Raw genomic sequence first — 22,151 nt, forward strand, 5'->3', positions numbered from 1 at the left:
CAATACGTCTCACTTCTATGTCAGTAGCATTTGAGGTATAAGTTAAAATCATAATCTGAAGCTAAAACATAAAATAAAACATACTTGTGCTGGATAACATAATCCATTATTAAGGTATTCATTAATAAAATATTTACCTACAATATTCCACCATTTCACATCTGACAAAGAGACTTTAGAGGAATTGAGTAAGGTTAATTCAGTGACAAAAGTCACAAAGTAAAACAAATCAGTTTCCTTCTTGAACTGAAGAAAAAGTAACACATGTACCCTTGCTTACCCTGCCTCTGAAACTACACAAAAAAAAGTCCCAAAACCTATGAGGATCTGCTTTTAGTTATAACTCCCAGAGTATATTGAGCATTGAACCCAGTGCTCCTTCCTGGTCAAAGTATTCCCATCACAATAAAAGATTGCACACCTCTCTGTGTTTCATATAAGGAGACGGTTTCCCCCTCTCCCCAACTGATGTACTTGGGCCAGAGAATGTGCCTTTGTGAGATACTTATGGGAGTATTAGTATTGTGTGTCAATGAAAACACTCCCAAAATGCTGTATTTTAGCCAAACGTGAGCAATAACAAGTATAAAAGAAAAGCGAAATCTGAATGTTAATTGACAGAAACTCCAGTTTAAAAAGTGCTTGTATGAAGCAGCAAATAATAAAAGTCTGGGACTGCAATCCAGAATACAAACATAAGTTTATGTCACTAAAATAAGAAATGTTGTTTAGTTCCCTTTAAGGAAAACGCTACGCTTTAAAGGGTTACTACCATAACTGGTTTTTATAATTTTACAGAACTCTAAGAAAAGTCTCAATCATTGGGATACAGATAGTGAGCGGAGCAAAATAAAAAATATATTGTATATTCAGAACAATGTTTAAATTGTCAACTGCTAGTACGTATATGTCTTAATGCTACATTGCTAAACTTACTTTTAAACATTATTAAAAGAACTCTCCAAGCACCAAAGCCACTACAGCACACTGGTGATAGAAGTGCCCAGCGTTTCAAGTAGACAAACTCTTAGAACACTGACATCTTACCTGGGGTCCCCACCACCACTACATCCTACAAAAAGCCAGAAGCGATCTGTCTGAGCTAAGCCTGACAGTCCATGGCTTAGTTCTTTGGCTGAGAGAGACACTCTACAGGGATTAGCTCAGGAGCGCTAATGGAAGCTCCTAAGAAGGGGCTCTCTGTTAAAGGTAATTTAGTTTAGGAAGCGGGGATTGACAGCCCCAGGTAAGAAGTCAAACCATTCTAAAACTTCTAGCACCATAACCACTACACTGGGCAGTATTGTTTATGGTGCTTGGAGTGTTCCTTTAACCTCTGTACTGGTTGTGGTGTCCGGAGTACCCTGGTGCCCACCTACTGTACTTAGTCAAACAGTTTGCATGTAGTGTGAAAACTTAGCTGGGGACAGCAAACACCTCTTTGTAGCTAAAACACTTTGCACTGAACTAAGTCACATAAGGCAGGGAGGCACTCATTGGATGAGAAGGCTCAGCTGATGCTCTCAGCAACTGAGCGGAGACCCTGCCTGAAATGGCAAGAGCGTCTGGCTGCAGATGAGGTGGCAGCAGCATCCAGAAGAGCCAAGGTAAGTTGTCAAACTGTTTGCAAATTGTTGAAATACTTACCCTTAAAGTGCTTTATCCTTACCAGAGAGTAAAGGCATAGCATGTCCTAGGTGAGTCGAGAAAATCTAAACGCAAATTGGTCAAGGAAACATTCAAAGGTTCAGAAGAACTGTGACATGTATATTGCTGTAATATTTAACCAACAATAATATAGATTGTTTTAAGGCAAACCACACAGTGACAAAAAAAAAAAAAATATATGTTAATGTGTCTTCTAATAAGTTCCAAAAAAGCTTCAGCAACTTAGAAAGTAGGCCAGTCAGAGTTTGAAGTAATTATATACTATATAGCTGGTTGGTGTTTTTGCGTAGAGCTGACAGAACAGATTTCACTGATATATTCCTCAGTTTAGCGATCTCCTGAATAGTGTGCAGTGCAAGACCAGGATGTGCAAATTTACATACACCTTTGGGGACCTAAAGAAAAAAGCAAAACAAAAAGTTACATTTTATTGACTTAGCCGTGGATATCATAAACCGACGGTATATAATTTAGCTCTTTATAAATACCAGTAATAATTATAAGATATCTAGGCACTCCTAAAATGTGTTACAGATCAGAGATATATAAATTTAGCACAGCAGATGTTGGTGAACAACAGCTGCTTGGAAAGCATTGTTGAAAATGTAGTTAAAGGGACACTGTACTCACCACTGTTGAAAAATGCAAAGTTATGCACTTCGGCGTAAAGAATACACAAGCAACGTATACCCTTAATGGAAGTGAATTAGGGATAACAACACACAAAAAGGACTTGGGAATTGTTATAGACAACAAACTATGCAACAATGTGCAATGTCAATCAGCAGTGGCCAAGGCCAGTAAGGTATTGTCATGCATGAAAAAGGGCATCATTTTGCCTCTCTATAAATCACTGGTAAGACCACATATTGAATATGCTGTGCAATTTTGGGCACCTGTTCTAAAGAAGGATATCATGGCACTAGAAAAAGTGCAGAGGCGGGCTACAAAATTAATAAAAGGAATGGAATATATCAGCTATGAAGAAAGGTTAACAAATTTAAACCTATTTAGTTTAGAAAAACGTCGCCTGAGAGGGGATATGATAACATTATACAAATATATTCGGGGCCAATACAAACCATTGTGTGGAAATCTATTCACAAACCGGACTTTACATAGGACACGAGGCCATGCGTTTAGACTGGAAGAAAGAAGATTTCGTCTAAGGCAAAGGAAAGGTTTTTTTACTGTAAGAACAATCAGGATGTGGAATTCTCTGCCTGAAGAAGTGGTTTTATCAGAGTCCATACAAATGTTCAAACAGCTACTAGATGCATACTTGCAAAGACAGAATATTCAAGGATATAATCTTTCAATGTAGGGTAATAACTGCTTGATTCAAGGATAAATCTGACTGCCATTCTGGGGTCAAGAAGGAATTTTTTGTCCTAGCTTGTTGCAAAATTGTGCTTCAAACTGGGTTTTTTTTTTTTTTTTTGCCTTTTGGATCAACAGCAAAAAACAGGTGTGAGGAAGGCTGAACTTGATGGACGCAAGTCTCTTTTCAGCTATCTAACTATGTAACTATGTAACTGTTCTGATGAGTAGAATCATTCCCTTCAGGCTTTTTGCAGTACACACTGTGTTTTCAGAGAAAAAGGCAGTGTTTATGTTATAGTCTATGGATACCTCCACAAGCCACTCCACAGATGGCTGCTAGAGGTGCTTCCTGGGGCAGTGCTGCACAGTGTGACTGACATTCAGTGTCTACACCCTCTGCATTCAGACACTGAACTTTCCTCACAGAGATGCATTGACTCAATGCATCTCTATAAGGAGATGCTGATTGGCCAGAGCTGTGTTTGGCTTGTGCTGGCTCTGCCCCTGATATGCCTCCTTGTCAAGCTCAGCCAGTCCAATGCTTTCCTATGTGAAAGCATTGTGATTGTCTCAGAACATCACTTTTGGCGGTTGGAAAAAAGCGGAAGTACGCGGAGCTTCCGGTTAAAATGAGACAGCGCAAGTGAAAGCAGCGGCATGAAAGCAGCGTCACCAGTAGCGGGTCTCGGCTCTGATTTGCTGGCGGCAGGAAAAACACACCAAGTGTGAGCCGGAGTCGCACAGCGGCTTCAGCCAATCAGCGAGCTCCAGCGCGGCTTTTCGCACAGCATGGTGGGATGCCATCTCCCCCCCCCAGCTTCTGGCAATCAGGAAACCTGTCTCCATGGCAACCGCCCTCCGTGTCTGGTCACGTGCAGAGAGATACAATGATAAAGGATTTTTCAAGGACTTAAGATTGGCGGTGGATTTCATCTTTCCTGAAAGTCTGTTCGATGTTTGCCACTCTCTGTACAGGAAGGCTTCCTTTTTAATACGTGGCATTGGTAAGTGAGCTGCCGATGAACCTGAGGTTGTTATAGCAACATCTTGAGTGAGCGTACTACTCAGAGAGAGCGGACACTTCCTAGATCAGTGTTGATGACACCGGCAAGAAAGGTAAAATGTATATTTTTCAGTTTAATTCCCTTAAAGGGACACTCCTGACATTTATTGTAAAAGAATGCATATCTCCGATGAATAAAAAAATGACACACGGGGGGGCGGGGCCTGACTGTCATGGTGGACAGACGTGTATAGCTGGAGCTCCCTACTAAAAATGGCCAAAATGGCTTAAAAATGCACGTCTTGACCGCCCTAAAATACAGCATGAGACCTCAAGCGACTTACTAAAGCCCAGTTCCCACGGTGAACCGGTAAAGCGGCCCATGAGTGGACGATGGACAGCAGATTGTACCCGCAAGGGCATGCGGCCCAGTGAGTGCCGGGCGGGAGAGGTGGCCGACCTCCCAGCCTGGAGCAATCCGGGGACCAACTGCCACAAACGGGCACCCCGCAACCCCCCCCTCGGACCGGTGGGGGTGATCCCAGTCCACCCCTGGGGGTCTCCCCAGACAAAAAGCATGAGAGAAACGAGAGGCCTACCTAAAATGGCGGAAGCCATGCTGCCTTCCAGCAAGCACGAGGCTCAACAAGAACCCGGGTCCAACCTGGATTGCATTTTCGCCGAATTCTGGCTTAAGCTCAAACACCGGCTGCAACAACGGGTCCCTAGACCACCCAGCTCACGTCGCCACCCTAGACAGCCTCCATCCGATCCGCAGCAACAAATCGTAGCACCGGTGGCATCTAAAACCACACCATGGCGGCGGAGAGGAGAGCACACACCTCGCACACACAAGGCGTCGAAGCAGAGGACACCGCAGAAGCCAAACGCAAGCCCGCTACAAGCACTCACCGTATCAGGGATGACCCTACGCAAGCGGCAAGGTACAGCCAAACGACCCCACCAACTCCTGCCCACATACTGGTCCCAGACGGAGACCCAGACACCTCGACAGTCACCCCCTGATCCTCAACGGCGGGGAGCTGTGTCAGCGAAACACTCGACAAAAAAAAAATGGCGTCGGAAAAGAAAGCGTGCACCTCGTACAGAACAACCCCACGGCAGAAACCGAGTAAGGGCCCGCTCCGGGCACCCGCAGCCGCAGGAACGACCCCACGAAGGCACCAGGGTACCAACCGCCCCCACCCACTCCCGACCACTTACCGCACCCAAGGGTAGATCCACGGGCACCCACAGCAGGGAACGACGAGGCATCGGGTGAACCAGCCAGGACGCACGGCAAACCGAGACCCATGACCGGGAGACCGAATAGGTTGCATGGCACTGCACTAAGGGAAATGATCTTACTAAAGCCGACCCGGCCAAAAAGGGACTCAATCCTGGGGAACCCCAGGGGACTTTATTGTATTAACGTGCCCTGCACTAGATACGCAAAAGTTTAGTCTGCTTACTCAATTTCACTCTATGTATTTATCGTTCCACCGAGCATGCAACATGGCATAGTGCTGCACAAATCAACAGCTACACAACAGAACAAGGTAAAGGCTACACATAAGCAGAGAGTAGAGCATAACGTTGGTAAACCAGTCTGTTTATGAGACACCGATATAAGGAGAGCTCAGGGCCCTATGATGCAAACGGTCACACTGCAGGCATTACCACAGGATTAGACACCATGACAAGCAACTCAAGGCCACTCTAGTACTCACCCACAGACCCAGGCACTCTAACACTGCTCAACAAGATATACTTTAACCTGTTATATGCCTAAGCCTGTTTAACCCTCACACTGCTCTCGAATTATGCGAACCCACCTAAACCTTACTAAATTGCTTCATCAGCTTGTTTCACCTATGTTGGACTTCTATTATATACATATAAAAAAAAAAAAAGTGCAAGACTTAACATATACCCTACTGTTTCAAATGTTAATGAAAAGCATGAGGAATGCCGTCGGGGTACCGCATGCTCGCTTGTTATTTTTTCATGCACTGCAAAAATAAAGATTTAAAAAAAAAAAAGAACATCACTTTTGATAATGTCAGACAAACAGGCAGATCAGAGCAGAGCCAGCAGTAGCAGACTGCAATAAACATAAGATTTTGCTATATTTAGAGGGTCAAGGAAGGGGGGAGGGGGGATTTTAACACTATAACACTATAGGGCCAGGAATACATGTTTGTGTTCCTGATCCTATAGTGTTCCTTTAACAAACATCAACAGAGCTAAGGCTAGAAGCTACAGCAACAAAAGGCAAAATAATATTAACTAAAGAAAAGAATGATAATGAGAAAAGGGAACCTTATGTTCCCCCTCCTCAGAGATACAATATGAAACAAAATAATTAAAGTTATTTCCAAATCAACAAACATAATGAATAACTAGTAATGGATACTAGGTATACCTGTCTAGGCAAAAAATAAGGGGCATCTGTTTCGACGAGCAGCCGTTCCAGAGGTATTCGTTTCATAGCATCTTTGGCATCGGTAGCAGAATGGTATGTCACAAGCGCAGTAAAACCAACAGCCATGTTTGGAAACTCGTTCAGAAAAGGCTCGATTTGACTGTAAGGGCCAGTAAAGCAGTGCCTAACGAGGGAACATACACAGATTATCATCATCATACATCTTTTCAAGTTATTGGAAAATGTTTGATACATAAACTAGTCATGTACATGATAGAAAACAGTCTAGAGATCAATATAAAAATAAATAATATCAGAATATAGGGCAAAATGAGAAGAAAAAAAAAAGGTATACAATTATATATGATTCAACTTTAACACTATATAGGTCAGGGATAGGCAACCTTCGGCTCTCCAGATGTTGTGGACTACATCCCCCCTAATGCTCTAACACACATAATGCTGGCAAAGCATCATGGGAGGTGTAGTCCAAAACATCTGCAGAGCCGAAAGTTGCCTATGCCTGATATAGGTGGTAGGGATCATAATAAAATCAACATTTGATTTTCACCCTAAGGGACATAGAGAAAATTGTTATACATACACTAATAGGGTAATTGACTAAATGTTATTCACTATAGTGAGAATTCAAAGTGAATTTCAAATTTAAGGCCAGAGTAGCCAAATTGAAAGCATATCTAACTGTCCTGAATTTTTCTAGTTTGGCTCTTTTTTTTTTCTAAAAATTCTTTATTTTTCTTTGTGCAGGGAATAACAAGACGTTTGTCAATGCTACAACAGCATAATCAAAAGATTTAAACACAGTTGTTGTACATTCATGGCATGTGAATATCAGCACATTTTTATATGTTATGTTGAAAACAAGCTACCGTATTCTGGTAGCGATGCCTATTTAGGTAGACTGTTAAATGAGCAACGTTAAACAATGCAGTAGCTTAGGCACGCATTATGTAGTTAAATTGTGAGGTCATAGCAGGGGTTATAGCATAAGGTAACGGTATTATGCATGTTAACAAGCTAGGATCAGGCTAACACAAAGCTATTAAAAGTAAGCGGGTAATCATCCGAATCTGGTGTTAAAAGACTATGCAATGCTTGTTCCAGGAGTAAGTAAGTCGATCGGCTAGGAGTTTAAGCTTAAAGTATCATGCTGTATGTGCCAACGCGTTTTATGTAGATAGGGGCATACATTGTAAATTGGGGTCTAGTTTGGCTCTTTTAACCACAAATGTTAAAATTCATTTTGAATTCACTATGACTTCTCACCTTTAGTAAATAACCCTGTAAAATGAGAATTCAAAGTGAATATATATATTTCAAAATTAAGGTCAAAATGGCTGAACTGTAAAAATTCTCAAAGTCAGCAGTTCAGCAACCCAAACCTAAAAGTAACACTATAGGGTCAGGAATACAAATGTGTATTCCGCACCATATAGTGTTAAAAAACACTACTTAGCCCCCTTGCATCCCCTTTCCCACATATAATACAGCAAGAACTCACCTTTACTCCAGCGCCACGCTGGTCCACCGGTGCTGGCCCTGCCCCCAATTCGCCTTCTTGGTTGACATAATCAGAATTGTCAACACAGCCCTGGCCAGTCAGCATCTCCTCATAGAGATGCATTGAATCAATGCATGTCTATGGGGAAGGTTCAGCGTTTCCATGCAGAAAGTGGACGCTGAACGCCAGTGCTGCACATTGTGAAAGCACCTCTAGTGGCCGTCTGAGTGACTGCTCTTGTGAAGTTCTTGCTGTCATTCTGCATGTACATGAAGTCATGGTTTAGAGCAAGCATGTCAAACTCTCGGCCGCGGGCCGCATGCGGCCCATCTTTGCGGCCCTGCAAGCCGCAAGTACATGCTGGTGTTATAGCAGAGTAGGCACCTGCTTTCCCCACATTGCAGGTGCCTACTCTGCTAAAACATACCCGGCCGGGGAGGACGGCCAGCAAGGGGGCTCAGTGTTCCTGCTTCTCACTGCTCCCTCACGCTCACAGTCTGTAGTAAAGCTGGGCACCAGAATATGATGTCATATTCCGGCACCCGGCATAACTAAACCGCACGAGAGGGGAAGGAAGGAGATCTCCAGACAGAAGATCCCCACACCAGCTCCCAAAGTTAGGGAACAAAAAATTATGTGATGTTTGTGTGTGTGTCTGTCTGTCAGAGTGTGTGTCTGTCTGTCTGTGAATGTGTGTGTGTCTGTCTGTCAGTGAGTGTGTGTGTGTCTGTCAGTGAGTATGTGTGTGTGTCTGTCAGTGAGTATGTGTGTGTGTCTGTCTGTGAGTGTGTGTCTGTGAGTGTGTGTGTCTGTGAGTGAGAGTGTCTGTGAGTGAGTGTGTGTGTCTGTGAGTGAGTGTGTGGGTCTGTGAGTGAGTGTGTGGGTCTGTGAGTGAGTGTGTGTGTCTGTCTGTGAGTGAGTGTGTGTGTCTGTGAGTGAGTGTGTCTGTCTGTGAGTGAGTGTGTGTGTGTTGGTCAGTGTTGCATTGGCTGCAACTGGACAGTGGAGTACCTGGAGGTGCATGGAGGCACGGAACGCCATGTGACATCGACGTGCTCCACCTTCACAGGGTTTCAAGAAGTAGCGGGAGGATCAGATTTGTCAAAGGGTGGTAGAGGGGGGTGCTGTGGTTTAGTAGAGGAGGGGGGGGGGGATAGGATTTAGTAGAGGGGAATGCTGTTTTTTTTTATACTGTACTTTTTAAAATGTAAGGTATTTTATTTTTGCGGCCCACATAAACTTAAACCTTATTTATGTGGCCCGTGCCAGACTTTGAGTTTGACATGCTTGGTTTAGAGTATGAGAGAGAGCTATGAAGAAATGGTGTACAGAATAAGATAGATATCTCACCGATGGAACTTGTAGTCACTGGGAACCAACTTCTTCATAATCCGGAACAAATCCTCATCTGCATCCCGACAATGAATCACCAGAGGTTTCCCCAGCGATACTGCGAGTTTTAGCTGATCCTCAAAAACCTCAACAAAGAATAAGTTAAATAAAATAACTGATAATAAACAAATGCTACTTTATCTACATTAAAAGGAACATTCCCAACCCCATAACAATTAACACCCATTTAAGTTGTTATGGGGGCAACGGTTTAACCTGAAATTGGAGCTCCGGTGCCTGGCATATCTGCTTCCAGTTTGTATTCCTCTCTGCAGTGCACTACAAGAAAGGGTGAACCAGGTGGCCTCTGAGAGGCAGAGTGTGTCTGCGGATTCCTGGCTAATCTTTCCCCATACTGCACGGCAGAGTGCAACAGAAACATGAAAGCAATTGTTATGCTTATTAAAAATGTCACCACATGTCTTGCACATGGTCCATTCATCCTCTCTAAATTGCAGAACAACATAATCTATGAAAGAAAGTCATTTTTTTGTCTAGATATAGACTATTTAGGTTAGGGCTTCTCACCTTTTGTTGCACTGGGATTTTTGTAGAACACTTGTGGGAATAATCCAGCCCCATTTCACCATAGGCAACAGCCTTTGGGTGTCGAAGAGCTTTCATTATTTCTTCCTGATGTTGGTTTGTAAAATACTGTGCAAAGTGTGGATGGCAACCAAATGCGCCCCACACCATGTCCTCTTCCAGCAAATCCTGCCACTGAAGGTTATGCAGTGTATCAGGATCACAGAAATCTGCAATGCAACCTCGGAACTCCACAGGGAAAGAAGTATTGTAGGCTCTTCTGAACTCTGCAAAGGAGCCTTTAAATGACAGTTTTCCAAACAGCATATCCAGGTGACAATGCGTGTCTATGAATCCATCTTTGAAGGACGTTGGATTTGTTGAAAAATCTGACAAAACAAATGAATCAGACTTCCTTCTTTGAGTTTGATTTGTGTTTTCAAGTGTCAATGGAGAGTGAAAAGAGCCAGATCTCTGCCGTTGTACGTGTTCAGGACTTTCCCGGTCACTGGATACACTGAGAGAAGATTTCTCTAACCAGTCTGTACAATGGTCCGATGTGAGGCTCCCATTAGATTCTTCCTGGCGCCAAATGTCCTGTTCAGTGCACGGTTTATACACTGGGCTACTTGTCCACTGGTCTGTGTAATTGCACCATGGACTTTTGTATAGGTAAGGCGGGTACATAACATAACTTGAAGATGTACCACTATATGCCTTCGGCATGGAACAGCATGAAGGAATTGGATCTTCTTGAGAAAACCTGGCCAAAGAGTGGACATCTTCTACATCGGAGAAGTCACTTCCTATAGATGGGTCCTTTTCCACAACCCCTCCCTAGAAAATAAAATCAACCGGTGAAGACAAGAAACAGGACTCTTCACTATGAAGTCAACATAAAAGTAATATGTAACAATGTACCACAACTAATTATAAAGTTACGTCTCAACACGTAGTTCCTTGGTCCTTAAGGAGTGAATCAAATATGCCTTATTATATGGCTTGTGTGCCAGGTCACTCCTTAAAGCTATCTAGGATTAGGAGTATGCTACTCCTGTCATCAAAGAACCAAGTGTAGAGCTTGATCTGATGTGTGTGACAACTTCTTGTTTTTGTTTACAATCTTTACAACCTAAGGCGTTGGCATTTATTTTAGACTTGAGTATTTACATGAGCACCATCTCCAGGAAATGCTAGAAGAATGCTTGGTTGTATAGGGAAAGGTATTAGCAGTAGAAAGATAAGTGCTCATGCCATTGTACAGAACACTGGTGAGACCTCACTTGGAGTATTGTACGCAGTACTGGAGACCATATCTTCAGAAGGATATTGATACCTTAGAGAGAGTTCAAAGAAGGGCTACTAAACTGGTTCATGGATTGCATGATAAAACTTACCAGGAAAGGTTAAAGGATCTTAACATGTATAGCTTGGAGGAAAGACGAGACAGGGGGGATATGATAGAAACATTTAAATACATAAAGGGAATCAACACAGTAAAGGAGGAGACTATATTTAAAAGAACTACCACAACAAGAGGACATAGTCTTAAATTAGAGGGGCAAAGGTTTAAAAATAATATCGGGGGGGCGGGGCGAGGCTGCCATGCTGACTGGACGCATGGAAGATCAGCTCCCGTTATCAATAAGCTTTTGGACCAATTTACAGGTTCTGACCGGCGTCTGGAACGTAGGAGTGATAACCCACATAAACCAAGGGTGCTAACTCACCTTCTGAGCCTGAAATCCACACCCTGATCCCTTGTGGCGAAACATCCGGCAACCAATCATGCTCGGGTGGTGAGTGGAGTGGACGGACGCCACTCTGCTATCCTGTCCGTCGGCAATGGAAGGGACCTCCTGATTTGCGTGGCTCCAGCCCCGTTTCCCCCTCTCTAGGCCAGGGGGGCACAGATAATGCCAGGTCACACTCGCCTCTCATGATGGCGGCGATGCCTGCTCTAAACCTCGAGCACTCATGAAGAACGCGGTCTCCCTCAGGGCTCTTGGTGTCACATCTGTTTGAAGGGACTGTGTCCTGCTGGTGGAGGGGATTGAGTGGTCTCTAGGTGGGGACTGGGGGTACCTCTTAATGTTTGACTTGCTTTCCTTATGTTATTTTCTTTTTATCGTCTTGCTCCACTGATTGGCTAAGCATATGGTTGGGTTCAGGGATCTTTAGTAGTCAAGGCCTGTGTTTCTCAGTTTTGTGATATCCTTCAGTTTCTTTTCTCACATGCCACACTGTCTCACGTAGTTCTTGTTCTTTACTTTAAAACATATTGTGCAGTACCTATGACATAAGCGACCTATTTTATTATATAAAAATGTGCTATGACCATGACAGATCAAGGTTTATTTTGTGTGGTTCACGTGGCTAGCTCGAGCTATTGTGGCATTGTCTGCCTGTCTGTAATACCTATGCACAAGTAAAATAAAGAATAATTAAAAAAAATATATATCAGGAAGTATTACTTTACTGAGAGGGTAGTGGATGCATGGAATAGCCTTCCAGCTGAAGTGGTAGAGGTAAACACAGTGAAGGAGTTTAAGCATGCGTGGGATAGGCATAAGGCTATCCTAGCTGTAAGATAAGGCCAGGGACTAATGGAAGTATTTAGAAAATTGGCCAGATTAGATGTGCTGAATGGGTCTTATCTGCTGTCACATTCTATGTTTCTATAAGGGATGTGGACCTGGACAGGGAGGAGACTGAGAATCTTGTCTATAAACAACAGACCACTTTTTAAAGCAGTATTAAAGGGATACTCCACTGCCCAAATACAAAATAAATAAAAATCACTGTTTAGTAGATATGCTCCAAATTAAAATTTGCATGCATTTAATTATGTTTTTTTTCATTGAAGCTGTATCTAAAACAGCTTGCAAAAAATTCAGATTTTTTGCCTGCTGTCTTTGCAAGACTCCTCTTCTAACCCCACCAAGACTTTATGTGACTGTTCAATCACAGATTCCCCATTCCCCATGGCAAGTGCAAATAATCTAACCAACTAGGAAGTAATAGGACCAGTTGTCTGCTTGAAAAGCCAAGGGGTGTAACCAATCTTATTTATAAAAGTGTCAATTTCCATTGAAATCTGAACTTTTTCCAAAATGAAATAAAAAGGACCCACTCACACATAAAGCTCTTCAGCAAGCAAAAGTTGTTTAGTGGTCTGGAATGTCCCGTTAACGATGCTTAAAGGGACCCCATAGGCACCCAGACCAGCTGTCCTCGGTGGAGGAGAGGAGGCGGGGCATGACCCAGGCCAAAAGCCATCGCACTGGATTCAGGTAAGTGTCAAAGGGTTTTTAACCCCTTCTGCATCATGAACACACACGCAAAAGGGAGCTATATTGTTTAATTAGAACAATATCGACATGAGATGTTGTAATTAAAAGAAAGTGTCTTATCTCATATTTGCACAGCAGGTCTAATTTAAAGAGCTATTCTAAGCACCATAACCACTACAGGGTGAAGTTGTGATTGTGGTGCCAGGAGTCTGTCAAACGACCTAAAAAAGTTTTTCTACTCACCTGTCACTGCAATGTTCTGGTGCTGCTTCTAGTCTGATCTGGTATGGCAAGGCAGAAGTTCTTAATCCTTCTACTTAACCAGTTTGACAGTGCCCCATTGGATCAACGAAGAATGTTGTGGTTTAGTGCTTAGAGTATTCCTTTAACATGGATTACAAACCATTCAAATATGTTTAATAATTCAATTAACTTATAATGCATCGATGGGCTCTTGGAAATCTTTGCCAATTCTCCTCTGTATTTCAGCACTTACTGTATTGGTGTCTTCATCTGAATCGTCATACAGAAACACAAGCCTTTGAGTTTCCTCATGTACATTGGCTTCTGACTTGTTTGGCAATTCTGTGACAACATCACTAGAATCGGAGAATCTTTCAGGCGCTTCTTTTTGAACAACATCTTCATCTGAGTGGTGCTCACTCTTCTTTGCAATGCCTGCACCAGGAACGAACGTTTTGAGGTCACATTGATCTGATCCACGTTGAAGTTCTATTTCAGAAGAACTTTTATGTTCATTGCTTGTCCGTGGCTTGCTTCTCACAGGAGTTCCAATGATGTCCTGGAATGCTTTTTTAAAAATCATTGAGGGATTGTGAGCTCTTGGCTTCCTGAAGCTGGGTCCATCTTTATGTAATGTTATGTCATCACGGTTTTCTGTTTCATGTGTACCAACCTAAGAGTAAGCACCCAATCAGCATAATAGAAAAAAACAGCTTGATATGCATAAGAATACATCTCACTAGCTTTGTGACAATACTTTGAATTCTTTAAAAGCTGGGGGGAAAAAAATGACATCGCAAGCAACATTATTAATATATGCTTTGACAAATACAGGATAAATGAGCTATTGCCCTAAAGATGTTGTTGCAATATTTTGTATCGATTTCTAGGTATGTATGTAAACATCTCCAGCTCCTGTCCGTTGCACAGCTTGGCAAATAGAGCCATATTATGCTTATGGAAGCTTTTCACCCAAACAATACCAGATGTCATGAGTAACCTATTAGAATTGACTTATAGGCACAAGTAGTAAAGCAGAGGGTGGAGACACTGAGTGCGGTGCTGTTCACTGTGCAGCACTGCCCCAGGAAGCACCTCTAGTAGCCATCTGAGGAGTGGCCAGTGGAGGTATCCCTAGGCTGTAATGTAAACACTGCCATTTCTCTGAAAAAATAGTTTACTACAAAAAGCATGAAGGGAATGGTTATACTCACCAGAACAAATACAATAAGCTGTAATTGTTCTGGTGACTATAGTGTCCCTTTAATAAAAAATAAAAAAAAAGGTGAAATGTTAGGTTTTTTCTTTGACAAACCTGATTTACGCATTTACACAGCCATGAGATGAGAATGGGAGACAAATATTGAGCTTTATTTAGACATATGTGTACATTTACAATGACGTCCTACACAAGAATAAAGAAATGTGTATTTCCAATATGAAGCATCAGTCAGCAAACCCCCATAAATACTCATATGGCCTTAAAGCTAAGCTAAGTTCAAGTGGTTTACAAAGATCTCCAAAATCACGAGATGGCATTATATTCCCCTAAAATTTGCTTCACCGTCATGTATTACTTGATTTCATACTGTCAGGGGCAGAGAAATTTTTAAAGGGAACTCATAGTCTGAAGATAACAATTGTTATTTCAAAACCAATGGTTCTCTACTGTCCACGCCGCACCCCCATCCCCACCCTCCTTTGCTTTAAAAAAAAAAAAAGTAAAATCAAATAAAGATTAATCAGCTCGCTTCCAGCGCTGGGTCCACTCCACCATTACTGTTTCTAAATAACTGTAGTGATTTACATACTAGGGTTAAAAAGGACCGGACCACTGCTTCCAGACCACTTTATTAGGATGAAGTGTTATGGGTGACTACAGAGTTCCTTTAAGGCTCCTTTAATCTCAGGACATCACTGGGACAGGGTTCTTGTCTGCCTGATATCGGTTGGAGCTAAACCATAGGGTAGCAGTTTCTATTTGCTCCTCCCACCATTAATTAAGCTCTGGAAAGTGCTAAATTAAATAGCACCTTCATGCAGCTGCAGTCCAGGAACATAAATCCCATTTCCGCCAGAGATTAGGGGCTGCCAAATTGAAAGATGGCAGCCATACTGTACATTATTCCCTGTATATATAAAGTTTTTTTTTTTTTGCTGTGTCAAAACATATATTAGTTGGTATTTTGTACCTCTCTTCTAAAAGCATGTGAATGTCCAGTAACTAAATCTGCAGATGTATCCAGCTGGGTAGTGTCACACATGGAAGGGTCACTTCGCTGGCGTCTCCTTAGTTTGCCCTTTGCAGTAGCAGGGCTAGAATAAATAGTCTCATCATCCAACGTCTTGGAACTCAGGCTGTTTCGGGCATCTGTCTCACATTCGTATAGGGTTACGTGTCTATTCTGCGTCACGTTAACAGTTTCAGATTCATGGGCTTTAGTATAACTGACTCTTCGAGGGAGTCTGGTCTCAGTACCTTTAAGATACTTGTTTGGGGACATTTCCGTTGGACTTGACCATTTATGCTTCCGTGTTTTACCATCGCTTGCCGCCATTGTCTCTTGAGAGAGAAAATAATAGTTAAACACACGGAGTTAATTATTTGCATTTACAAAAATAAGGAAAACATTGTAGTAAAAGCTTTATTAGACTATATACATATTGAAAGACAGGGTTTTTTTTTTTAGACCAGAAGCAATACTTATCAGTTTGACAGACTATATAACAGGTGCCATATAGCGATTACATAATTTACAAAATTTATCACAATAACAATAGTAAACTCTCAGCGCATCTGTAGTACTTCCTATAATTGTTACACTAATTGAATATTGGGAAATAAAAAAAAAAAGAGACTACCACTCTACCAGTATGAAAAAACAAATCCCAACTGAGATAAGAAAATAAAAATGTGAATGAATAAATGTTTGTAATATTGATAATTAATGTTCTGTCTCTAAGAACAAAAGCAGTACTACAATTCTTAGCTTTGATACAACAAATTACACATTTAGGAAGCAGTAAAAAGATTTGTGTTTATGTTCAAAGGCAAATTGAAGAGTATTCCTGGCCCAAACATCTTTAACCCCTTAAGGACGCATGACATGTGTGACATGTCATGATTACCTTTTATTCCAGAAGTTTGGTCCTTAAGGGGTTAAGGCCCACACTATCATAGTTATTTACTACAATGTGAATTGTTCATTTAAATTACTAGTGAATTTCAAATGAATTTTAAACTGCAAGCTAAATAGATGTAGGAACTGGAAACATAGGCAACAGTTTAATTATTTTGCGAGTCAGCGAGTATCAGCGAGTATTGCCCTAAATTCCGCTTTAGTGTCGGGAGCTCCTCTGCCATGCGACCGTTCAGTATGCAGGTCAGGCCCCGCCCCAAATTAATTATTTTGAATAAGCTTTTCAAATGATCACAAACTGTTAGAAAAAGTTTTCAAATTATTTGTCTACAGAAGTCACATTTTAAATATATAATTTGATATGTTTTACTAACAGATTGTGATAATTTTAAAAGCTTTTCAAAATAATTAATTTGGGGCGGGGCCTGACCTGCATACTGAACGGTCGCATGGCAGAGGAGCTCCGACACTAAAGCGGAATTTAGGGCAATACTCGCTGATTTGAAGCCTGAAAAGATGCCGGGGTACGCTACCCAAGCTGGGGGCACCCTGGCGAATCGCCCGACACCAGACACACGATTCTCCCGCAGGCATGCACCTGAAGCGGTCCACGGCGGCCTGCGGTGGCAGGGGCAGGGCGGCCGCTCTCCTCGCCTCCACGCCCAGAGCGCCAAGCCACTACTCACCCGCTCCCCCCCCCTAGGACCGGCGGGGGTGATCCCGGTCCAACCCTGTCAGGCAGCATGGCAACAGCAGAGGCAGACGAAGGAGCCCCACAAGCAACTCCTAGCCGCACAAGTTCACAAAATGGCGGACGCCACGTGCGACCACAATGGCGGCAGAGAGGGGACCGATCTCCAGACAAGGCTAGATGCCATCCTGGATGCCTTTTGGGCAAAAGTAGCGTATAGAGAGCGACAGGGCAACACACCAGCGACCATACCAAGCAAGAAATCCACACGTATTGGCCACAACAATCTCGCCGATGGGAGGAGGGGGATCCACAGACTAAAAGCACTGGCTCCCTTCACAGACCAGAGCCAAAGAAACAATGACCTGCCGCAGCGAGGCAAAATAAAGATAAGACCTGCAGAGAAACCCAAAGCAGTGCCGGGGACGGGTAAGCAGAGGCAAGTGACGCGAATACAATCATGTCGTCCACAGCCCGTTTGCCCTTCAAAGCGCAACCTGCACAGGAGGCATAAAAAGCAGAGGGCCTCACAACCTCATAAAGCTAGTGTCCAAAGGCCTGCAGCGACACAGGCGCCGGAGAGGTTTACATGCCGTCCGCTGGCAACACAACGCCTCCATAACCCTTCTAAATCACCCCGCAGCTGCTTATCAAAAGGGAGCTCCGGAGGGGGCCAACGCACTGCACACCACCGACAGAGTCACACGACACCCACTCAGCGCTACAAAACGCACCATAGCCCTGACCCGGCGACTGGACAGGACACTTACCACATCAATAGGGCACAAGAAAGCACGTACATATGGATCAAGTGGCACCCTCCCGCGAGGATAAACCTATCGGGCCAAAGAAGGGACTATTTGCTCCGGCACAATAGAGGCGTCGGGTGAGGAGCTGTTGTAAAGAGGACTCGCTTTACTGTTGCTGAACACGGTTCTTATTCACTACATTCCTCCTCCATCTCTAGATCTGCTTTTCCCTATTATCTGCCTCCATGTTGCAATCTTATAGTGTATGTATTGCCTTAATAGCCACAAAGTCCAATGCTCAGTTAATATGGGTTGTGGGAGAGCACCCTATGACTATGTTTCTACCATGTGGCACTCTAGCAAAACCTACATCTACACACTTAAGCAGACACATATGAGCAATGCAGCTAGCTAATAGACCCTAACGGGACCCACCACTTTAGACACACTAACTCAGCCTGCAATCAGCCCACACCTTGATATACCTCTACTATATTTTCTCACGACAAATACAGTTCGCCTACTCATTAATCACTGTGCTACGCTATAAAAAGTGCAACACACCCATAATCTTATACATGACTAGTTGTGTGGAGCGCACAAATAGCCTGGCAGGATATACTAGAGGGATCACATATTGTGCAAACCCCAAAGAAGCAAAGTGTTACTATACCCTACCCTTGTATGTTTAGTGTACTTACTTTATGTTTGACTAGCTTATGACATAGCGTGAAAACCTACTATCCAGAATGTTACAAGCGATGTTGTTTCGTGTTATATATTGAAATGTTTATGCAACGAAAACCTATACTGTTCACTGCCTAATTTACTTAAAAAATGTGCTAGATCCACTGTCTACCCCTATGTTTAAACTGTTTACCACGCGCTAGAGGACTGCCTTTGGGGTACCTCACAAGCGACTGTTACAATCGTTTGCACAACTAAAATAAAGAATTAAAAAAAAAAAAAAAATTAATTTGAGGCCATAGGTGGCAAATTTAGATCTGTAGGCACAACACGTTAAATACAACATCATTCGAAATTTCCAACAGTTAACACATTAGTGAATAATAAACCTGATAGTGAATCAATTTTATGAGAAAATACACTGAACTTGCACCACGGTATCACCATGGAAACCATGATCACAAAACACACCAGTATAGCAACATGGGATCACTAGGGAAACCAGTGGTACAAGCATGCACATTCTATTGCTAACTCCACTCCTATTACATTTTATATCACTTTTCAGGATACAACTCTTTCATTATTTTTTTCTATTGACATCAGGGCTATAACAGGTTGACTGCAGCAATGCTGGATTAGGGGCTTTGGTTTGGAAATTAAAATTACCGTGGGTCTAATAACACAATTTTAATTTGCATCTACTGTCTCTTGTGCTTACGAGATCCTGATGTGTGCAACCTCTGTATCCAACTCGAGTTTGGAGCCGTACATAAATTTATCCTCACATGTATTTATAAACTGGGAATTTCAAGAACTAAACATCCATCTTCATAATCAGGTGGTAGCAATGAGAAATCTGCTGAGAGAGCAACGGGTACAAGTGTTATTGCTTATGGGTCATGAAGCATGTGGAATTCATTCTATTGTTTACGGGGCACAGAGAAGTCCATGTGCAATGGCCATTGAGCAGAAATAGGCCCCATATACGTCAGATATATTTGTACTAGTGCCAATATGTTAAAGGGTTTTATATATATATATATATATATATATATATACACACATATATACACACACACACACACACTAGTGTCCATATGTAAAATGACTACGTCTTGCTCTAGGGGTTATGATGGTAGAAGTGGTGCAATTTCCCAGTAATGGGGCAAACTGTTTTACAAAGCTTTGCCCTCTTACCTGGTCCTGCTGGGCACTGAGGGTCAGCTGATCACTCTCGGTCAATGAATCACATTACGTACATATAAATATACAAATAAATGGCCCATGAAATGTTTCGAAGCAGTTTTGCTGTCCTTTGACAGTCAAATCGTCAAGCAATATAGAGTCTAAGAAGTGGGAGAAACACCTATTTTAAATAGTTTTTTTTTTCTCACAATCTATATATTTGCTATGAAACCTGCTACCCCAATGTATAGATGAAATCTTCTGATTGTTAAAATAAGCATAAGTTTTAGGGCAGGAGGTGGGGGGTAGTTACTGGTACATTTTAAATCTCCCTTCTATTTATAGGAAGCATCACAGGCCTGAATGAATATTTCTAATGCTTACGGTAAAATGGACAAAAGAGGGAAGCATTAAAGGAACACACCAAGGACCATAACTACCACAGCCCACAATGGTTTCGGTGTCAGGGGTGCCCTGGCAACTGTAAGTCGTCAAACTGTATTAGCGCTGTTTGACAACTTACCCGGGTCCTGCAGCTGTATCCCCTACATCGGGTCTTCTCCTGCAGGAGAATGTGGATTCCGTCACAGGCTGCAGGGCTCATTGGCTGAGTGCATTAATGGAACGCTCTCAGTCAAGGAGCGCAGTCCTGCGGCAGTCCTGCTTTATTTTGCGGTGGCTATGCTCTGCTGCAGGAGAGGGCTGGATGCAGCAGTGGGATCCACGCGGAACCCAGGTAAGTACATGTTTGGAATTCTTACAATGGGAAAACGCCAGAGTACTCCTGGCACCATAACCACTATAAAATATATATATATGCAGTAGTTATGGTGTTTAGAGTTTTCCTTTAACCCCTTAAGGACCAAACGTCTGGAATAAAAGGGAATCATGACATGTCACACATGTCATGTGTCCTTAAGGGGTTAAATATTGAGCACCATACTGATAGCCCCCCTGTTAGCTACCTGTTAGATCCAGGCTATACAGCCCAGGCAGAGGGCTCTGTCCAGTAATACTCTATATTATCACACTAGCTTTACACCCTTCCACTGGTACAGTCACCCCGGGGCCCCTGGCGGCTCCAGCACCGCACCATGCGATGTCTGCGCACTGCTCCTACGCCTCCTCACAGCCCGTTAGCTTCCGCAACCAGCATTACTCCGAGCGCTGATTGGTCGGTCTACAGCGCGGCCCCGCCCACCCGCCGCCGACTTTCACTTATCCAGTGCCAACCATTCCATGTCTATGGTGCCAACCATCAGAGGAGGACCGCGATTGGCTGCGGCCAGCCGTGGCTTGTGATTGGCGGAAACGCTTGCAGAGCTGCGCATGGCAGGTGACGCAAGCCAAATAGCCACGTGATTCAATGTTATTCTGCTGAAACCCGGAAGAGAAGGAGTGGGTGACAAGTCGCCACGTGTGAGTGATGGAGTGCGCTCATTGACCTGTCTGCTGCGGCTCTATAGTGTCTGGCTCACATATTTCTTTACCCCAGGACGGGTGATTAGTGTTAGCCCAAGTTCCCCTGCAGCAGGTGGAATATCCAGCTTTTATCATTCAAATTCTAGATTTTTAATAAGTTACAATCCAGTTAGTCACACCTGGTCTGCTTTATCCTGTGTTTTATATTCCGGGCCTTCATCTAATCTTGTCGTTTGCTACACTTCAGTAAATCTACACCTGCAAGTCATTCAATATTGTGAATCCTGAATCATGTAGGGCTCTGTACCTGCAGATAACTTGGCATGTGTTATCATTATTGCCATTTATATAGCGCCAACAGATTCCGCGGCGCTTTGCCAGTCAACAGGCCAGGAAAATATGCTGGATTTAGCAACTCAGTCCTAGTTATAGGTGCCATAGACACCATATTTTCCTATAAACCTATCACTTGTTGCTATCGATGGGTATTATATAAAGTGTGCTGTAGTGCAGTATATATAATTCATAATTCCATGTTCTGCATGCAGCATTTGAATTCTAATTTCTGTAGGATATTACTGATACCGGAGAAACTGACGGAAGCCAAGCACAGAGAGATGGACACAGGTTTCTTCAGGAAGGAAGAGATTCTTTATTGGATCACCGATCGGGACTCAGAGGGACTAGCGTCACCAAAATACAGCAAAGTCTGAGTACTGAATACATAGAGTACATTCCTTATATAGCACTGTAGCTCCTCCCACAATTAACTACACCCACACATACCCTTAACCTATTTAATGAATAGAGTCTAAACTCATCCATCCGGTCTAACCACGTGGCTCATCTGATACAAAGGAGAGGGACGCGTAATTCCAGT

General features: G+C 42.9%; 1 protein-coding gene across 4 annotated transcripts; it reads right to left on the reverse strand.

Moving 5' to 3' along the window:
• Positions 1-1,575: 1,575 nt before the first annotated feature.
• On the reverse strand, positions 1,576-20,987 carry TATDN2 (TatD DNase domain containing 2). 4 transcript variants are annotated; one of them, XM_063426322.1, is made up of 8 exons: positions 20,815-20,987; positions 19,383-19,523; positions 15,874-15,957; positions 13,648-14,067; positions 9,862-10,695; positions 9,292-9,419; positions 6,420-6,603; positions 1,576-2,063 (listed from the first exon to the last, which is right to left on the reverse strand). In XM_063426322.1, exons 3-8 carry the CDS (start codon positions 15,937-15,939, stop codon positions 1,923-1,925), a joined length of 1,773 nt encoding a protein of 590 aa, XP_063282392.1. In that variant the 5' UTR covers positions 15,940-15,957; positions 19,383-19,523; positions 20,815-20,987; the 3' UTR covers positions 1,576-1,922. The 4 variants fall into 4 exon arrangements, with proteins under 4 accessions (XP_063282392.1, XP_063282390.1, XP_063282391.1 ...); XM_063426320.1 differs by having other exon boundaries at positions 15,587-15,957; XM_063426321.1 differs by lacking the exon at positions 19,383-19,523.
• Positions 20,988-22,151: the final 1,164 nt, after the last annotated feature.

This window comes from Pelobates fuscus, chromosome 7 (assembly GCF_036172605.1).
Source record: "Pelobates fuscus isolate aPelFus1 chromosome 7, aPelFus1.pri, whole genome shotgun sequence".
NCBI lineage: Eukaryota > Metazoa > Chordata > Amphibia > Anura > Pelobatidae > Pelobates > Pelobates fuscus.

What these genes read in the sequence shown, in the direction of transcription:
- TATDN2 (XM_063426319.1), bottom strand. Translation starts at nt 15,952, where the DNA reads ATGGCGGCAAGCGATGGTAAAACACGGAAGCATAAATGGTCAAGTCCA. An exon ending in CACATGCTTTTAGAAGAGAG is followed by an intron (nt 14,068 to 15,586) that starts GTACAAAATACC and finishes GCTTACTCTTAG; the next exon opens with GTTGGTACACATGAAACAGA. An exon ending in CAGATGAAGACACCAATACA is followed by an intron (nt 10,696 to 13,647) that starts GTAAGTGCTGAA and finishes TTTATTTTCTAG; the next exon opens with GGAGGGGTTGTGGAAAAGGA.